The 20,024-nt window shown below is 42.7% G+C and overlaps 1 protein-coding gene across 12 annotated transcripts in view; it reads left to right on the plus strand.

Annotated features, from left to right (window-relative positions):
• LOC106968330 (protocadherin alpha-C2) overlaps positions 1-19,011 on the plus strand; it is a 195,817-nt gene extending 176,806 nt beyond the window's left edge. For all 12 annotated transcript variants that reach the window (XM_053222096.1, XM_053222086.1, XM_053222108.1 and 9 more), the window contains exon 4: positions 17,061-19,011. In XM_053222096.1, the coding sequence (XP_053078071.1) occupies positions 17,061-17,371 (311 nt within the window). In that variant the 3' untranslated portion in view covers positions 17,372-19,011. The remainder of the gene's footprint in view (positions 1-17,060) is intronic.
• The last annotated feature ends 1,013 nt before the right edge of the window (positions 19,012-20,024 follow it).

Consider the following 20,024-nt stretch of genomic DNA (forward strand, 5'->3'; position numbering starts at 1 on the left):
TACTGCATCTTCGTGTAGTATATCTTAAAATCTGGGATGGTGGTACCTCCAGTTTTGTTCTTTTTTTTTTTTTTCAAGATTGCTTTGACTATTTGGGGTCTTTTGTGGTTCCATACAAATTTAGGATTACTTGTTCTAGTTCTGTGAAGAATACTGCTGGTATTTTGATAGGGATTGCATTAAATCTGTAGATTGCTTTGGGTATTATGGACATTTTAACAATATTTGTTCTTCTAGTCCATGAGCATGTAATATCTTACTACTGGCCTTGGAAATGTTCTTAGCTAATTCTGGTGGACTTGATCTAATCTTATCTGAGAAAATGTGGAGAGTGAAGGCCATGTTTGTTTAAATTTTGCGTTGGTTTGCTTCTTAAGGGAGGCAGCATAGCATTGCACAGTGCCTTGGGTCCCTATTGTACCACTCAGTCATTGTGTCTCAGATTTATTAGTGTGCAAAAGAGGAAAGACTGTTGGCTGCTATAAGGATGAAATGAGAGTACATGCAGAATGCTTAGTGTAGTGCTTAACTCATGGTAAGCATTCAAAAATATAATCATTTACTCAATTTAATATTCCTGGCACTTAGCACAATGCCCGGCACACAGTAAATAGGATTCAAATTGGTTTTGTTAAGGGACACCTGGGGGGCTCAGTTGGTTGAGCATCAGACTCTTGATTTCAGCTCAGGGCTCAGGTTATGACCTCATGGTCATGGGATTGAGCCCCGTGTTGGGCTCCATGCTGAACGTGGAGCCTTGTTGGGATTCTCTCTCTCTCTCTCTCTCTCTCTCTCTCTCTGCCCCTCCCCTGTGCATGCTTTCTCACTCTCTCTCTCAAAATAAATAAATAAACATTAAAAAGAAATGGTTTTGTTAAATTAAATGAAATGGTATAGAATAGAAGTGCAAAGTGGGGGGATAGTGGTGGTGGAGTGGGTTTTCCCCCGATGACACTCATTCTCTTGCCCTCCTTCTACTGCAGTGTTCTGACGGCACCTCCATTTTATACCCTCGGTGCAGGGAGATCACTGCTTGTCTAGAAATGGTTGCTCAAGGCTGAGAAGTGACACAGCAACACAGAGCCTGGGATTGCTGCCAAATTTTAAGAAGCACAGATTGCGACAAAGTGAGGGGGAAGGGTAGCGACAAAAAGTTTGAAAACCCAACCAACCCGGAAGCAGTTTTACTGTTGGGTGAAATGATTATCTCTCACAGGTGGACAGGCAGCGTGGAAACTCTAGAAAGAGTCCCTGTCAAGCTGTGGTGCTGAAGCGGGGACCCAGCACTGGGCTCTTGGGTTCAGACAAGGCTGCTTCATGGGGTCTTGCACTTAGAAGGGCCTCTTGGTTTAATATTTTGCTGTTGCCATCTCAAAGTACTTAATAATTTTTTATGGGCCCTGCAAATCATGTAGCTGGTCCTGGGTCCAGACTATCTGGGACAGTGATGTTTTGTCTCAGCTAGTTTTTGAATTTACAGCTGATTAAGTAGTGGCTGGGCTAGTCATCTTTTTAATCTCTCTCTCTCTTTCTCTCTCTCTCTCTGATTTAACTGTAAAAGAACAAAGATTATGACAAATTAAATCTGTACAAAAGCAAAATAAAATGATTAGTACCTTACCTGTATCTCTGGTCACGCTCCCACGAAGTAACCACTACCAATAGTTTAGTGTGTATCCCCCAGATTTTTTATAAATACAAAGTTCAAAGTACTGTATTATAAAATAACATGTAATTATATTGTTGATATGGATATGAAACAATACAACATCATTTGCATGAAAATATTCAAGTGTCCCTGAATCCCACTCCCCTTCAGTGAGGCAACCACTGTTAACAGTTTTGTGTATATCTTCCAAATATTTTTTGAGGTTAATAGACTTTATTTTTTATAGCAGCTTTAGGTTCACGGTAAAACTGAGCAGAAGGTACAGAGGAGTTCCTATGTAGCCCTGTCCCCACACCCGCACAGCCTTACCCACTATTGAGATCCAGCACCAGAGTGGTCCATTTGTTACAATCGACAAATCTACATTGACATGCACTATTGCCCAAAGTCCATAGTTTACTCTAGGCTTCCAAATATTTTTCAAAATAATTTTTTTTTTATTTGAGAGAGAGAGGGAGAGAGCATACACACATGAGTGTATGGGGAAGGGGCAGAGAGAGAGAATCTTAAGCAGGCTCCATGCTCAGTGCCAAGCCTGAATCAGGGCTCATTCCCATCACCCCAGGATCACCACCTGAGCCAAAATCAAAAGTCGGATGCTCAACTGACTGAGCTACCCAGGTACCCCCAAAATAACTTTTAATCACATAATTGATACATGAGTTTTTTTAAGATTTTATTTTTAAGTAATCTCTACACCCAACATGGGGTTTAAACTCACAACTCTGAGATCAAGAGTCACATGCTCTACCATTTGAGCCAGCCAGGCACCCCTGAATGTTTTTGGCTTAATAAAAAAGAAGTAGGTTTTCAAAAAGCAAAATGAGATGTTATATGTATTAGCATACAGCTTTTTTTTTAAAATAAACATCTTTCCAAATCAGTACATATAGACTCACCTCATTTTTCTTTAATAAGGACATATTGTGCCATATGCCCATATTATTATTTATTTATCCAGCTTCCTGTTGGTATCTATGTTTTTTAAACCATGCAATGGATATTCTTATACATAAATCTTATGTATCTTATGTTTCCAGAAGTGGGATTACTGGGTTATAGGGTATGAACATACCAAATCGGCATGCTCTTATCTAGGGTTGGACTGCATTTGTTACACACTTCCCTCTGACCCCACCCCTAGCCAGTACTATGTATCACTTAAGTTAGCCATCCCACCAAGGGACTTAGCCCTCAGGCTTGAGAATTCCTGGAGCAGAGATAATGAGAGAATTTATTTGTGAACGATAATAGTAATAGCTTACCTGTATTGAGCACTTAAACCATGTTTTGTTTACTTAAGCCAGGTACTGTTCTAAGCATTTTACATGTATTATCTATCTCTTACTGTGTATAACCACCCCAGAGAAGAGTCTTTTTTAAATGTTTATTTTTATTTTTGAGCAAGAGACAGAGTGTGAGCGGGGTAGGGGCAGATAGAGAGGGAGACACAGAATCTGAAGCAGGCTCCAGGCTCTGAGCTGTCAGCACAGAACTGGACTGAACCCACGAACTGTGAGATCATGACCTGAGCCAAAGTGGGATGCTTAATTGACTGAGCTACCCAGACGCCCCTGTTATTATCCCCATTTTAATGCTTAGGAAACTGAGGCACCTAGGGTTAGGAAAGGTCACATATCTATCTAGTTAATTGGGGGGAACAAGATCTGAAACAGGGCTCATTGACTTCTGAGCTAGTGCTCTTAACCTCTGCACACACTGACTCTAGAGAGTTTAATGCCATCTTTATGCCATAGTTTCTCTATCTTGTTTATTCCTTATGTAACTGGGTCACAGAGGTGCAAGAGCATGTGGCTCTGGGGCATCCCAGACAGACCAGGTTCAGCCGGTCGCCACTGACAGAATCCAAAAGCAGGGAGAGGAGTGGTGGTGAAACAAGACAGGAATTTAGCTCAGTGAGGCTGACACCAGGAAGACAGTGGGCCACTGTCTCAAAGACTGCCTCCAGAGTGCTGACAAGACTTCCAGGTTTATATAGGGAAAATGTGGGGCAAAGGTGGGTGGGTACAAGTGCTGGGTAGTAAAGGTTGGGTCGATCACTGTCTTGGGGTCAATCATGCAGAATCTTGCTGGAGTCAGGGCAGTAGTAGTTAATGCTTGAGGGGCAGTTTCTCTTCCTGTCCTGGAAGGCTTTGCCTGCTGGGAAAGATATGCTGGAAAGAAGAACTCAATCAGTTAGAAAGTACAGACTGAGGTCACAGTGGAGGTAGTTGAAATCCCCTTTCACTTAAAACAATATTGTATTTATTCATTTATTTGTCTTTTTCTTCACTTTAACTCTTGGAGGGCAGGGTACCTGCCCTAATATTCATATCTCTGTCCCTAATTCCTAGCACAATGTCTAGTTTATTGTACATAATAAATAAATTTAGTTGCCTCTTGGAGGTGGCTACTATATCCATGTTACCTGTGAAAAAACCACAAGTCTGCTTCACCCAAGTAGTGTAGTAGAAAATAGTAGAACACAGAATGCCAGAGCTGCGATTTGAACCTGTCTTTTTAAAAAAAAGTTTTTTAGGGGCACCTGGGTGGCTCAGTCGGTTGAGCATCTGACTTTGGCTCAGGTCATGATCTGATGCTCGTGGGTTCGAGCTCCATGTTGGGCTCTGCGCTGATAGCTCAGAGCCTGGAGCCTGCTTCAGATTCTGTCTCTCTCTCTCTCTCCGCCACTCTCCCACTCTGTCTCTCTCTCTCTCTTAAAAAAAACATAATAATAAAAAAATGTTAATGTTTATTTATTTTTGAGGGAGAGAGAGAGAGAGACAGAGCATGAGTGGGGGAGTGGCAGAGAGAGAGGAGACAGAATCCGAATCAGGCTCCAGATTCTGAGCTGTCAGCACTGAGCCCGACATGGGGCCCAAACTCCTCTGCCATGAGATCATGACCTGAGCTGCAGTCCGACGCTTAACCGACTAAGCTGCCCAGGCACTCCCTCAAGTCTTTTCCAACTTCATCCATAGTGGGGTCCCACCGTGACTAAGGTGCATCCTTCCTGCCTGCTTCAGAGGGCTCTAGAGAATGGCTCCCTACCTAGCAACCAGTCCTAGGATGGAAAACTTCACAGCTAGACTTCTTTAATGATCCCTGGGAGTGGCAGAGCCAGATGGGAGGAGGGCCCCTGGAAAGGAGAGTTCCTGGAAGTACTGCATCCAGGAATAAATTGTTGGGGGGTAGGGTGGGCAGGGAGTCAGGTTCCTCAGAGGAACACTACATTGTAATAATACCAATCCTCTATTTCGGTTTCTGCGTGCCAGGCATTGTTCTATGTGATTTATGAGCACTATGTCCTTTTAATGCTCACAGTTCCATTAGATGGATATTGTTATCTGTTTTACATATGAAAGAATGCAGGCTGGGAGGCCAAGCGACTTGCTCTAGGTTACACAACAAATAGGTGATAAAGCTGAGATTGCAGCTCAAATGTTTGTGTCCCCCAAACCTTCATTTTCAGCATTCTGCTAGCCCTAGGTTATAACAGCTTGGCTGAGGCTGGGGGCATTGTAAGAAGGCTCTAAGGGGAAATTGCCCTCCCTGGACTCCAGCAACCAGGAATAAGGTACAGAAAACCATGCAGCTTGAGCCCTGCTAGGTTAGGGGGTCATGGAAAGAAATATTATTGATTTTTTTTTTTTTTTTGGCTTACTGCGGAGAGCTTGGAAGATTTGAAACCAGCCATTCCAGTTTCTGAATCTGTGTTCACAGCACATGATGTCTTTATACTCTTAACCTAGAAATGGTAGAGTTATTTTGGGCACAAAGCAAGAGCTGTGGCTTTAAAAATATGCCACTGTATTTATCTCTTCCGCTCCAAAATTACTGAAAATTAGCCCAGCTGTGGCCTGAGGCAACAAATAGCCACAAAATCTCCTTCCAGATCACGCAGCCACTGCCCCCCTCAACCCCGCAAGCAGGCGGTTCACCCAGGAGTGGCACTCTCTGGGGAGTGGATTCAGACCAGCCTGCCTGGCTTCATACTCACATCATCCCTTCCCTGCCACTCTAGGGGTCAGACTGCTAGGCCTGTGAGTGAGCTCAACTCTGTCTCCTCCCTCATCCCCAAGGCTTCACAGAAATAAAATAATAATAACAAATCAATTATTGAGCTGGGGAGTCTGAGCCAAAAGAATTTTTCAGTTTTATTACCAAATCCCTGTGTGATTCAGGGCAAAAGACCTTGCTGTAATTAAGCCTTCAGTTCCTTACCTATAGAATGGAAAACTTTTTTTTTTTTTTTCAAAGTAGGCTCCCTGTCCAGCATGGGGCCCAATGTGGGGCTTGAACCCACAACCCTGAGATCAAGACCTGAGCTGAGATCAAGAGTTAGACGCTCCACTGAGCCACCCAGGCACCCCGGAAATCCTTTTTTATAACAATTATTTTTTATAATTATTACTTATTATAGGGAATATATGTGTGTGTCTGTATATATATATACATATAAATGCAAATGCAAAATGCTTCATAAAATGCTTGACCTTTAATAAGCAATTTATCAGTATTCCCTAAGTGACTGAATCTTCTGCTCCTCTGATCTTACTAACAAGTAAAATGTAATGAGTTTTTACTTTGTGTCATGCACTGTTTTATATTCTATAAGGATAATTACATTTAATCCTGCAAAAACCCTATGAAGTGCTATTATCTCCTTTACACATGAAAACTGAGATATTAAATGATTTGCTAGACATCACATAATATATACGCTGTAGCCATATTTAAACCTACTATTCTGATTATAGAACCTAAGGTCCTAACAGAGAACACGCAGTGTATTTTTACATTGTCTTGTTTCCTCGGAAAATTCTTTCTACTGACTTTTGAAGGCCTAGGAAGTAGTGGAGAAATGGTGGAAATGCTAGCCCAGGTGGTTGGAGCTTTCTCCCCCTCTCTCTGATCCTGAACAGGATTTGGGTTGCAGACTGCGGTTCTCCTGTGTTTTGTGGGCTGTAATTACTCCGATTAACATTGCCCAATTCATAAAGGCTGAGTGAGCGAGAGGAGGCGGAGCTTGTTCGGGCAGCCCACAGCCCCACAGATGGTAGGATGGGGGTGGGGTAGAGCTAGGGATGCTTTACAACCAGGTCTTTCAGCAGGTTTGGTGGCGGATGGTTTTTGCCTTTTGGTCAGACTGAGCGTGTATGATTCTACAATCTGCTAGGTTCTGCTAAAACACACACACACACACACACACACACACACACACACACACACACACGAGAGACAGATGAAATGGTTGCTTAAGACGGTGCAAACAAAATCGGAGCTGCATGAGGCTGTAGTGGCAGGCTCCGGTGGGGAGAGGAGTCAAGGAAGGGGGAGAAGTGGGGTGTCCCTGCGCAGAAAGCCTGCATGTTCACCTGCAAACCCAGAATCTGCAGAACCTTCTGTGCTGTGACTTTTCCCTGGGCAGCCAGAAGTAGCAGCGGCAGCCCCAGCCAGAGAATGAGCAATCCAGGGGAGCTGTCTGGCTGGGCCGGAAATGGCTGTAATCATTTAATAGCTTTTGCTGGCTGCACTGACCTAGCGGAGTGGGCGGTAGGCAGGCTCCAGAGTGCTGTCTGGAAAGATAGCCCAGGCTTTAATCAAAATGATGGGTTTTCTGGAGGCTCTTTATTAACCTTAGGACTAAATCCCAAAGATGGCAACAAAGGGATGAATGGGGTGGTAAGGGGAGGGCTGAAACCTGCAGAATGGGCTGTGATTTTCCTGAGCTTGTCACTGCTGCATCCATGCCCCGCCCCCAGCCTCTGTTCTTTCAGCTGATTCTAGCTTAGGGGTTCCTGCCTGCACCTCTGTCTCTCAAATGGTGGCAAAACAAATCTATCAAAGTAATTGCTACATTTGTATAATGCTTCAGGGTTTTCAAAGGGCCTTCAGGTACAGCTCAGCATGTGGTGGAGTTAAGACTGCCTAGGTTCCATCTGGTCCTAGGCTCTTCCACTAAGTAACTGGGAGATCATTGATCCTTAGTCTCTTCTTTTATAAAACAGACATACCTATAAAAGAGACATGGATATTGGCAATATTTACTTCGTCTGGTTCTTGTGAGGAGCAGAAATTATATTGCACACAGGTCTGCTTAGCCTGTGCCACGCACATAGGAAGACTACAGAAAATGTTAAATACATCCAGAATCCTGTGGTGTAGACAGCAAGGTGATCATCTCCATTTTATGGATGAGAAAACTGTTTCAGAAGTACTTATGCAAATTGCCCAGAACTTTGTATTATGAATGATAGAGGTCAGGGCAAACTCTCAAGTTCAGAAGAGCAAAAAGCAAGGTGAACAGAGGAAAAGAGAATTCGACCCCCCCAACCTCCCCCCCCCCCCCCCCCCAGCATACTCCAGCCTGTGACCCTCCAAGAGCTTTCCTCAAAGTACTATCCTTGGTCAAAATGACTTGGTGTTATTCTGTTGGGGAAAATTAATGTAAATCAGAAAAATCTCTTCTGGCCTCACCTGACTGCCCAGAGCAGTTCAGAATAGGGTTGGGGTGAGTTCACAAGGCTGGCATTTGCTGCACTCTGTTCAGGACCTTCCCCACTATGTGCTTTGGCAAACCCACTCATTCCCAGTCCCCAAGGCCAAACTCTGGCCACAGTTCCTTTATAAAAGATGTTGCCAAAAAAGACCCTGGGCAGTGCCTAAGAGAAGTGTCTAAGGTGGCTTTATAGGATTAAATGAAGTGGCTAGCTACCTTCAGAGGGCAGGGGTTTTGTTGTTGCTATTGTTGTTTTTTGTTTTTGTTTTTGGTGCAAAAAGGTGATTTTATTAAAGTATGGGGACAGGACCTGTGGGCAGAAAAAGCTGCCAGCAGTTTTTGGTTTTTTTTTTTAAGTTTATTTATTTATTTTGAGAGAGAGAGAAAGTGTGAGTGGGGGAGGGGCAAAGAGAGAGAATCCCAGGCAGGTTCTACGCTATCAGTACAGAACCCAAAGCCCAATTTGGGGCTTGAACTCACAAACCATTAGATCCTGTGGTGTAGACAGGAAGGTGATCATCGTGACTTGATCTGAAGTCAAATGCTTAACCAACTGAGCCACCCAGTTACCCCAGAGGGCAGCTTTTTAAGTTGGAGATCCTTATGCATTTTAAAAAATATGTATGTTGTTCTGACTTTTTTTTTTTTATTATTTTTTTTAACGTTTATTTATTTTTTTTGAGACAGAGAGAGACAGAGCATGAACGGGGTAGGGTCACAGAATCTGAAACAGGCTCCAGGCTCTGAGCTGTCAGCACAGAGCCCGACATGGGGCTCGAACTCACGGACTGTGAGATCATGACCTGAGCCGAAGTCGGCCGCTTAACCGACTGAGCCACCCAGGAGCCCCTGTTCTGACTTTTAAATGTATTCCTACCTGTGGTGGAGAAATCAGCCAATACCAAAAAAAGGGGAGGAGGCAAAACCATTTACTGTAATTATGATTATATTCTATTAAAGCTTTTATTTATTTATTTTTTGAATATTTATTTTTGAGAGAGAGACAGACAGAGCGTTAGTGGTGGAGGGGCAGAGAGAGAGGGAGACACAGAATCCAAAGCAGGCTCCAGGCCCCGAGCTGTCAGCACAGAGCCCAGTGTGGGGCTTGAACTCACAAACTGAGATCATGACCTGAGCTGAAGTCAATCGTCTAACCGACTGAACCACCCAGGTGCCCCTCTATCAAAGCTTTTAAATCCCATTGGCTTGTAATCTGAATGTCAGGGAAGGACTCTGCCTAAGGATCCAGACCCCCACCTGCTTGGTATATACCTGAAATCCCCTTTCTAGGCTCTGATAGAGTCTTAAAGTTTATTTATTTTTTATTTATTTTGAGAGTGAGAGATGCTGGGGGTTGGGGCATGGGCAGAGAGAATCCCAAGCAGGCTTCACACTGTCAGTGCAGAGCCCGATGCTGTGCTTGAACTCACCAACTGTGAGATCATGACCTGAGCCAAAATCGGGAGTCGGAAACTTGACTGAGCCACCCAGGTGCCCCTCCCCCCCATGGAGTCTTGACTTCATGTCAGTCTTGGCCTTGCCAGTGAGCTAGGTTCCCTAGGACCAGAGGGGAGGGACTTGTGGGAAGTCACAGGAGGGGGAAAAGGAAAAGAGGAAACATTCCCTGGATTGACTATTTGCTGGTACTGGCCCTGGTGTCTCTTCCTTTCTCATCTTCTTTAAAGGGGAGTATTTCCTTGATCCTGCCCCCAAAGTCACAGCATTTTATAGGTGAATATGGCCAAGGGGCTTTAGTGCTCTTGGTCAAGAGGGACTCAAGATTAGGAGGTCAGTAAGTGTTGTTCGTCAGATTCTGAAGCTCTTATTTCACCTGAATGAGCCCTCAGAGATGTTTGCTTACACATGAACCAGAACAGGTTAGTCACAATCGTCTGTAAGGGACTCTAGAAACCAGATTTCCTTCTGCTCTGCAGAAGCTGGATATGAGGAAGATGCACTGGAATGGATCTCTGATCGCTTCTTGGAGTTAAGGCTGAGTCAGACCAACCAAGACTCCCCGCAAAGGCCAAGGCCGAGAAGCTCAGTGACATGTAAAAGAAACTCATTAACTCTTAGCAGTCCTGCTGTGAGTGGCTCCCTTGTCCAACAGATCTAGCCTTTAATGTCCTTTAATTCTGCAAGATAAAGACATCTCTGAGCTCTGCATCTCCAGATGACAGTCCTGAGGCCTCATGCAGAGTCCTGGCTGTGGTTGGGAAAAATTTCCATCCTGGGCTATGTGAGAGACCCCAGAGTGGTATTGAAACCCAGTTTTCCTAGATGACAAATCCCGGCTTTTAAACACCTGCCTTGCTTTTGTCTCCATCTCTCAAGGACGGGGTCTGTATGTTAAAGGTAAACAGGCAGCTTCTGGCTGAGCTCAGTTGCAGATTTATCTCCGATGGCTAAAGAAATTAGTCTTAGTCTCAGAGAAAAAGCATCCGTGGCCCCCGTGTCCACAGAGCAGTAAAGTTCACTCTGCCAGGGGAAGCATGTTGTAGGGAAAGAGATTTGGAGGAGAGATGAAAGTTCCTTGCTTCTTTTCCCTACTGCCTGCTGGCACTTGAGCTAAATTTGCAATATATTCTTAACCTGCCTTCCTAGCCCCAAGAGCTGTGCCATATATAGTTGCCCATATGTGGTTCAATTTATTGGGCTCTTACGTTGTGCTGGCGATCAGGCTTAGCACTTTACACACATCACTTCACTGTCTTTAGGGACAAGCAGCAGTGAGTGCAGTCAGTGGAGGGCTGTTGGATCTGTTGGAGGGCCTGCTGCTTCTCCTACCAGTCCTTGAATTCACCCACCCAGCAAGTATTTATTTAAACCCCTGTTATGGGCCAGGAATTGTGCTAGACTCTGCTTAGGTAGTGGTGAATGAAGCAGATACCTTTTCTGCCTCTCTGGATGTTACAGTGACAGATGGAGGTGAAGGACATTGCTGCTTGGCCAGGAGGGTCATAGAACACCTCAGTGAGGGGGTTACATTTGAGCACAGACTTGAAGAATGAGGAGTCCTGTTAAGAATGGAGGGGAGATCATTCTAGGCAAAAGGAAACTGTGTGCTTACAGGCCTTGAGGCAAAAACAATCCCAAGAGGAGTCTGAGGACCCAAAAGAAGGCCTGTGTGGCCAGAGGATAGTGGTGAGAGGGAGTCTTGGAGATGAGATTGGAGAATAAAAAATATCAGATTACTGAAGGGCCTTATATACCATGTTAGGGAGTTTGATTTTTATTATTTTGTTAAGGCAGTAGAAAGCCTCTGAATAATTTTAAGCAGAGGAGTGATGTAATCTGCTTTCTATTTTTAAAGAATTTTACTGTATGTATGCTATATTTCAGTTTTTAAAAAAGGGAGAAAAACTTAAGGAGTAAAGATGACTCTGGCTCCTGGGTGGAGGGCTAGAGAGAAGCAAAAGTCAAAGCAGGCTGGACAAGGAAGAGCCTGTTGCTGTAATTCACGTTCAAGGTAATGGTGCCCTGAAAAAAAGGTAGTGACAGTTCATATGGAGAGAAAAGGACAAAGTCAGGGTATATTTAGGAGGCAGGAATGACAGATCTTGATATACATTAAGTGGAGAATGGAGAATAGGGGGAAAAAATGGAAGTTTCTGGCTTGAGCATTAAGGTGAATGGAATGCCATTTATTGAGACTGGAGAGATTTAGAAAGGAATAGATGAGAGGAATCAAGAGTTCTTTCTGCTTGAGATGTCCCATGAGACTTTCAAGAATAGATATAGGATGGGCATTTGGAGACATGAGATTGGAGCACAGAGGGATACAGTCTCTAAATATAAATCTATATCTCATCAGCATATTTGGACGGTACATATACTGATGGACATGGCTGAGACCTCGAAAGGAGTGAAGAGAAAGAAGAAGGTACAGTGCCAAAAGAGGAGAATGGTTTGATAAGGAACTCATAAAAACAAGTATCTCCCAAGCGGCGGACAGATGCCCCTGAGAGGTCCACTATGGTGCAGACTAAAATGTGACCACTGGCTATGGCAATAACGTGATTAGTGAGCTTGACATGAGCAGTGTTAGAGAAGTAGTGTCTAAGAATGCCAAATGAGAGGAGATAGGTAAGTGGCAGGTCGGGAGATGGAAATGGCAGATGTAGAGAATCTGAAACTGCAATCAAATGTAAATGGTTTATCTTGCGGAATTTTTCAGGATTCCACCCCAGGAGCAGTGTCAGATACATGCATGCTACTGTGATGTCAAATGGTTTCAGTGTCGTGGCCGCTGGGATTACTTTACACAGAAAGACTATTACTCTTCCTCTCTAGATCTGACCTCTACTCTTCTAGAAGTCATCCATATCCTATATCATGTGTCTTCCAGCTAGATTCTTGGGGAGGTCTTGCATTGAAAACCCCTGTGGATACATCATAATTTCCCCCTACCCAGGGCAAATTTCATCTCTCCTCTGGAATCTCCTTTGACTTTCTCAAGTATAATTAGTAATTTTTTCCTCTGGAATCCCATAACACTTCTTGTGTACCTTGGTCATTGCATTTATCCAGTTGCCTTACAATTGCTTGAGTGTCTGTCTCAACTAGACTCTGAGCACACTGAGGGAGGGGGCTGGGTTTGGAAAGTAAGGTTGGCTCCCAGTGCTTTACCCAAACAGGACTATATTTACAACAGGATTCCATTCTTCTATACTAGGTAGCACCCCTCTATACCCACACATCTTTCCATCTCTTCTCTGCTTCATCCCAACACCCCTCAAGGTTATTGTGATACAATTAGGATCAAATAGTTGGTTCCACTAATTCATCTTTTGTTTTGGACAAAGTAGGTGTCAAAATACATTTGTAGCCAAAGTTTTCTGTAATCACACACTAATTTGCTGCTGCTTATGCTGCAGCTGCTGCTGCTTCCTTCCCCCCCCACCCAACCTCCTCCTTCTTCCTCCCCCTATCTCCCTGCCTCCCCCCGCCACCTTCTTCCATCATGTACCTCTGGTTTAGGTTTTTCGCCCATTACCTGAAGACAATTAAAGTATTTTGAGTATAATTGCAGACAAAGGTTCTGAAATCCTTTGGCGGTTCTTAGTTTGGGGGAGTCAGGGGACGGGGGTATTGTCCAGGTACCACAGAATCTACTTATGTCTACAGCTGCCTTTTATGTTACCATCATTATTGAGACCTCCATTTAAAAAATTCTAACAGAGAACTCAGGAGACCCCCGGAGGTCCTTAGAACTGGTTTGAGAAAACAGTAGTGTCTACCCAAAATGAGATTCAAGTATTTCAGTTTGTGATTACAATAACAAATGCCCAGGGCTTCTTTCATTGTAGAAAGACTACAAAAAGTTAATTAACGGCACTAATTGTTCCAGGGAATGCCCTGTTTACAATAGCTCTTACAACCTCAGGACTTTTGGTTCTTTGTTTCTTTTTATGAAAAAGATTCTCTTTAATAATATTTTTTTTTCTTTTTACTGAGGTATAGACATAATAACATTATATTAGTTTCAGGTATACAATATAATGATTTGATAGTTGTATACATTATAAAATGATCACCACATTAAGTCTAATTGACATCTGTCACTATAATTACAAAAGAATTTTGTTTGTGTGTATGTATGTGTGATGAGAACTTACAGATCTCTCTTGGCAGCTTTCAAGTAAGCAGTATCATCACCCAGGTGATTAAGAGTCTGACTCTTGATCTCAGCTCAGGTCATAGTTTCAGGGTTGTGAGTTCAAGCCCTGCATTGGGCTCTGCACTCTCAGTGGGGAGCCTGCTTGGGATTTTCTCTCTCACTCTCTCTGTGCCTCCCCTGTTTGCGCATGCTCTCTCTCAAAATAAATAAATAAATAAGTTTAAAAAAAGAAAATAATTGGGGTGCCTGGGTGGCTCAGTCAGTTAAGCGTCCAGCTTTGGCTCAGGTCATCATCTCATGGGTTATGAGTTTGAGCCCCGCATCAGGCTCTACACTGTCGGCACAGAATTTTAAAAAAAGAAAGGAAGGAAGGAAGAAAGGGAGAAAGGAAGAAAAGAGATGCTTTTTTAAAAACAAACAAACAAACAAACCCAGAAACAATCATCACCATGCTGTATGTTAACATCCCAGTGACTTACTTATTTATAACTGGAAGTTTGTACCTTCTGACCACCTTCACCCATTTCACACATACCTGTCCCCTTCTTGCCGCTGGCTACCACTAATTGGTTCTCTGTCTCTATGAGCTTGGCTTTTTGTTTTTGGTTTTGTTACTGTTGTTTTTTAGATTCCACACATAAGTGAGATCATACATTATTTGTCTTTCTCTTTCTGACTTATGTTGCTTAGAATAATGCCCTGAAATTTCATCCATGTTGTTGCAAACGGCAAGATTTCATTCTTCTTATGGCTGAATAATACTCCATTATATATATTGTCAAACATGAATAAAATCGCCAGTTATTTTACCAACAAAATGAGTTTATTAGGGAATAGCAGAGGAATGCAATTTGGACAAATTGTGGTAAACCACAGGCAAGTCCTAAGAGACTAAGGAAAGGTCACCTCTTACTAGGTTTTAGGAGGAGATTGGGGAGGGTTGTTTTGATCAAAATTCTTTGGAAAAGAACAAGAGTCTGAGATCCGTGGTGGTTTCTCTTTGGCTTCAGGTGGTGGTTATTGTGTTGTTGCTGGGGCAGGGAGAGATTGTCCTTTCTTTGTCTTACAAGCAGGTGATAAAAGTCCTGTGTGAAAAGTACCTTTGTCAAGATAAGAGCTACCTTCCTTCTTCTTGTTGGTAGTGCGGGCTTCCAGGAGTGGTATGTGTGCGAGAGATCCCCCTTCCAGGCTTCCTGACTCCATTATTTTTTTTTTAAAGTAAGCTCTACTTGCAACATAGAGCTTGAACTCACCACCTAGAGATCGAGAGAGTCACATGCTCATGGATTAAGCCAGCCAGGTGCCCATCCTGACTCCATTAAATGAGGTTTTCTTTACTCATTTTTACAATACATGCCACATTTTCTTTATCCATTCTTCCATCTACGGACACCTAGGTTGTTTCCATATCTTGGCTATTGTAAATAACGCCACAGTGAACACAGGAGTGCACATATCTTTTCAAGTTAGTGTTTTCATTTTCTTTGGATCAATACCCAGAAGTACAATACCCAGAATTACTAGATTGTATGGTATTTCTATTTTTAATTTTTTGAGGAATCTCCATACTGTTTTCCATAGTGGCTGCACCAGTTTACATTCCCACCGACAGTGCTCACAGGTTGCCTGTTCTCCACGTCCTCGCCAGCACTTGTTATTTCTTGTCTTTTTGACGATAGCCATTCTGACAAGTGGGAAATGATATCTCACTGTGGTCTTGATTTGCCTCTCCCTGATGATTAGTGATAACTGGGCAACTTTTCATGTACCTTTTGGCCATTTGTATGTCTTCTTTTTAAAAAAGCCTATTCAAATCTTCTGCCTGTTTGAAAATCAGAGGGTATATTCTTTTGCTGTTGAGTTGAATGAATTCTTTATACATTTTGGATATTAACCACTTATCAGATATATGATTTACAAGTATTTTCTCCCATGCAGTAGGTTACCTTTTCATCTTGTTGATGGTTTAGTTTGTTGGGCAGCAGCTTTTTAGTTTGATGTAGTGTAGTTTGTTTATTTTGCTTTTATCGCTTTTGCTTTTGGTGTCAGATTCACAAAGACTCACGTCAAGGAGCTTACTGCCTATGATTTCTTTGAGGAGTTTTATGCTTTCAGGTCTTATGTTCAAGTCTTTAATCCATTTTGAGTTTATTTCTGTGCGTGGTGTAAGACAGGGGTCCGGTTTCATTCTTTTGCACATAGACGTCCAGTTTTCCCAAAACCATTTCCTAAAGAGAATGTCCCCTCCCCACTGTATATTCTTGCCTCCTCTGTGGTAAATTAATTGACATATATGCATGGGTTTACGTCAGGGTCCTCTATTCTGTTTCAATGATCTAAGTGTCTGTTTTTATGCCAATACTATACTGTTTGATGACTATAGCTTTGTAATATAGCTTGAAATCAGAAAGCATGATGTCTCCAGCTTTGTTCTAACTTCTCAAGATTGCTTTGGCTGTTGGGGCGCCTGGGTGGCTCAGTCATTTGAGTGTCCGACTTCGGCTCAGGTCATGATCTCACCATTAGTGGGTTCATGCCCCACGTCAGGCTCTGTGCTGACAGCTCAGAGCCTGGAGCCTGCTTCGGATTCTGTGTCTCCCTCTCTCTCTCTCTGCCCCTCCCCCACTCATGCCCTCGCTCGCTCTCTCTCTCTCTCCCTCAAAAATGAATAAACATTACAAGAAATTTTTTTAAAGATTGCTTTGGCTATTTAGGGTCTTTTGTGGTTCTGTACAAATTTTAAGATTTTCTCTTTCTGTGAAAAATACCATTGGAAATTTGGTAAGGATTGCATTGACTCTATAGTAATATTAATTCTTCCAACCCCTGAGCACAGAATATCTTCCCATTTATTTGTGTCATTTCTTCAGTTTTTTCCATAAACATGTTAGAGTTTAGAGTACAGGTCTTTCACCTCCTTGATTAAATTTATTCCTAGTTCTTTTATTGCCTCTTCTGCTTTAACCGAGTACATTTTCCATCCCATTCCCAGGCAAAATAATCACGACCACATTCTTTAGGAAATTCTGCACAAAGAACCAAAAATATGTCCCTAGAAAATTAGACTTCCACACCCCTGGTGAGAAAATCTGCCTTCCTGATTGTTTCCAAACACTGACCTTGCCCTCAGGCTCAAAGAAATAACCCCTGATTTCTTGGGGGGCGGGGGAGCCAGGGTTGTCTGTGCAGCTTCCCCTGTATTCTACCCACTAGCGTGACCTGGAAGGCGTGTGTTGACTCTCACTGACTTGGGATGTTTTGTCTTTCAGAACCAGAGGCAGGAGAAGTGTCCCCTCCAGTGGGTGCTGGTGTCAACAGCAACAGCTGGACCTTTAAATACGGACCAGGCAACCCCAAACAATCTGGTCCCGGTGAGTTGCCAGACAAATTCATTATCCCAGGATCTCCTGCAATCATCTCCATCCGGCAGGAGCCTACTAACAGCCAAATTGACAAAAGTGACTTCATAACCTTCGGCAAAAAGGAGGAGACCAAGAAAAAGAAGAAAAAGAAGAAGGGTAACAAGACCCAGGAAAAAAAAGAGAAAGGGAACAGCACGACTGACAACAGTGACCAGTGAGGTCATCTCATGGAAACAAGCCACTTAGCCAGTTTTTGTAATAATGGCAAATCTCTCCCATGTAGCAACTCCCCACTCCCTTCTCCTATCTCCATGAGCCCTCTCTTATAGACCTCAGAAATCTGCAGAAAGTTCCCTGTGTCTGTGTAGATCACATTTAAGAGGTTTTGTCTTAAAAGCTTTACTAAGTCTGGTGTTAACTCTTTCTCTCCACTCTGGCTTGTTTTCAGAACCTAAAAAGCAGACCCAAGTTTCCTTTCTCCTCCGCCGCAAAGGAGAAGCTTCCCAGCCCCGCCAGTGAGAGGTTGGACTCTCTGCCCTGTGCTCCGGGGATCCTGTCTTGATGACACTTGCAGGGCAGGCTCAAAGGTTTTGAGATTGAGCAGCTTGGGTGTCTGTGGCCACTGGGTTTGTGTGGTTACCGTGGGCGTGTGAGTGCCAGACATTGGCTGGGATGGGCCAGATGAGACTAGTTGGTGCAAGGAGGGCTGGGAAACAAAGGCAAAGAAACAGTGGGAGTTGCCAATCCAGGGGGAACGTGAACTAAAAGGGACCAGACTTTCTAAATCTTACAACTCAAGAGGCAGTGGCCACCCTCTCGCAGACAAAACGACCCCTGCCGACAAGGCTTTGGGCATCCTCAAGTCTGTTGGCTGTGGTGTCATTGTCCCTAAAACCTGCATTACACCTACAAGCCAACAGTTCAGTGTTGAACGGGGCCAACCAGGGCACCAGAAGCAGATCTGATGTGTTTGCTGTGCGTCCTTGTGCTCACTTTATCAAAAATTCTTTTGCACACAATGTTTATGAAAAGGCTAGATCCTTTTCCAACACATATGCAAAAGCAGAAGCGAAAGAAAACCCCAACACCTCACTTTATGCTGTTTGTTGTTTGATAGATTTATTTAAAAAAGAGAAAATCTATGACTATAAATCTTTAAAGAGAAATATGATGAGTCCCCCCTCAACTCCTCAAAAGAGAATCCAGTCTACAGCCATTTAAATGATCATTGCTGCTACAGAAGTGCTTTAAGAGAATTGCCTGAAACATCTGTATTATACCGGCCACCTGCCAATCACAGCTTTACTCTTTCAGGTCACTCTGGGGCTGCCTCTTGCATGTATTAATTACTAAATAAAAGGATCTTTCTCTGTCTCTTTTCTAAGAAACAATTACGTGCACTTTGAATACACAGTACCTTCTCTAGCCAACTATATCAAGACCCCGAAATTGAAGAAAAATAATTGTTTTCTCATACACACAGTGAGCCGACTTTTCAATCCTCGAATTCTGTGATTTGTCTTGGTGTGCCAGCCCACACCTTCTCTTTGGTTTAGTTTTCCTTTTTTAGAACACTCTGAATTGCTAATCTTGCTGACACCTATGATGTTACCTGAAATCAATCTCCCATATGTATGCTGTATGCTATTATAAGACTCCTGAAATATACTTACTCCGTGCTTGTGTATGTGAATGTTAATGCAACTATACCTAGAGTGAACTTTAAGCTTTATTGTTGAATGTAATTCCATTATATTTCCTTTTGTACACCTGTGAAAAAGTGGAGTAGTGTTTTTTTAACCATTGTTAATCAGCTTTTGTGTATGAAAGACACAGTAAAATTTCTTTCTTAAATCAAGACACTGGTGATTCAAGGAATTTTATTTATGGTCAGCCAAGAGCTGTCTCTTGCCAAGACTCCCTCTGGCAAGGGAATAGATAGAGCTGTTTTTTTCTAGTAACAATTCTGGAATGAATACCGTGGTTATTCCCTGAGGGTATGCAAGCACAAAATTTACCAATCTGACCTCTCTGAAGTCACAGAATGCTTTGAAATTATAATGACATCTGGAATATCAGCTCATAGCGAAGAATAAAATTTACTGTCACCTTAAATAAGAAATTTTAAGTTTGTTAAAATGTACAATTTAGAAGTTTAATTACATTATCTTTTAAACGTTATCATAAAAGGTAGGAGTCTGTTATTAAAACAAAAACATTAAATCTCAAAAAAAAAAAAAGCCTGTTCTGTCTGCTTTTAGCTTCATTCTCCCATGTTTTGAAGGGTGTGTAACTTCAGCTCTGCAGGATTGCATGGGGTAAAACTTGTTGCCAACACATGTGAACCATTGCTACATTGTAGGTTGTGATCATTTTGCCCCACTGAAACCCATGTATCTGACCTTACGTGCCTTTTGAATACTAGGAGAATCGGGCTAATTTATTAATGATGATAATTATGATGTATCTGTACAGCACTTTTTACATTTGCGAAGTGCTTTCCAGTCCATGTTAGTTACTAGTTATTACAGCTGTAAGGATAAAACACGCCATGTGGATTCATTTTTAATTGGTGCTATTGGTATTTTTTCTGTTATTGCTAATAAATGGAAAATGGTGGTATGAAAGAAATGGTGGTCATTTCTCAGTATAAGAGTAGGAGAAAATAGAACGCTGATTATCATTAGCTGTTATTTTTGAAGAAGTTTGCAGTATGACTCTTAGAGTATCGCTCTCTGGCTATCTCCCTGGCTTTTGTGTTTATCACTAAGGCAAAATGCTGGATGGAATCAAGACTCAGACTCTACAGTATTACTAGAAAGGGCAGTCAGGAGGCTTCGGGGTCACTTCCCGATACACTGTTTCTGTCTT

This window comes from Acinonyx jubatus, chromosome A1 (genome assembly GCF_027475565.1).
Source record: "Acinonyx jubatus isolate Ajub_Pintada_27869175 chromosome A1, VMU_Ajub_asm_v1.0, whole genome shotgun sequence".
Lineage (NCBI taxonomy): Eukaryota > Metazoa > Chordata > Mammalia > Carnivora > Felidae > Acinonyx > Acinonyx jubatus.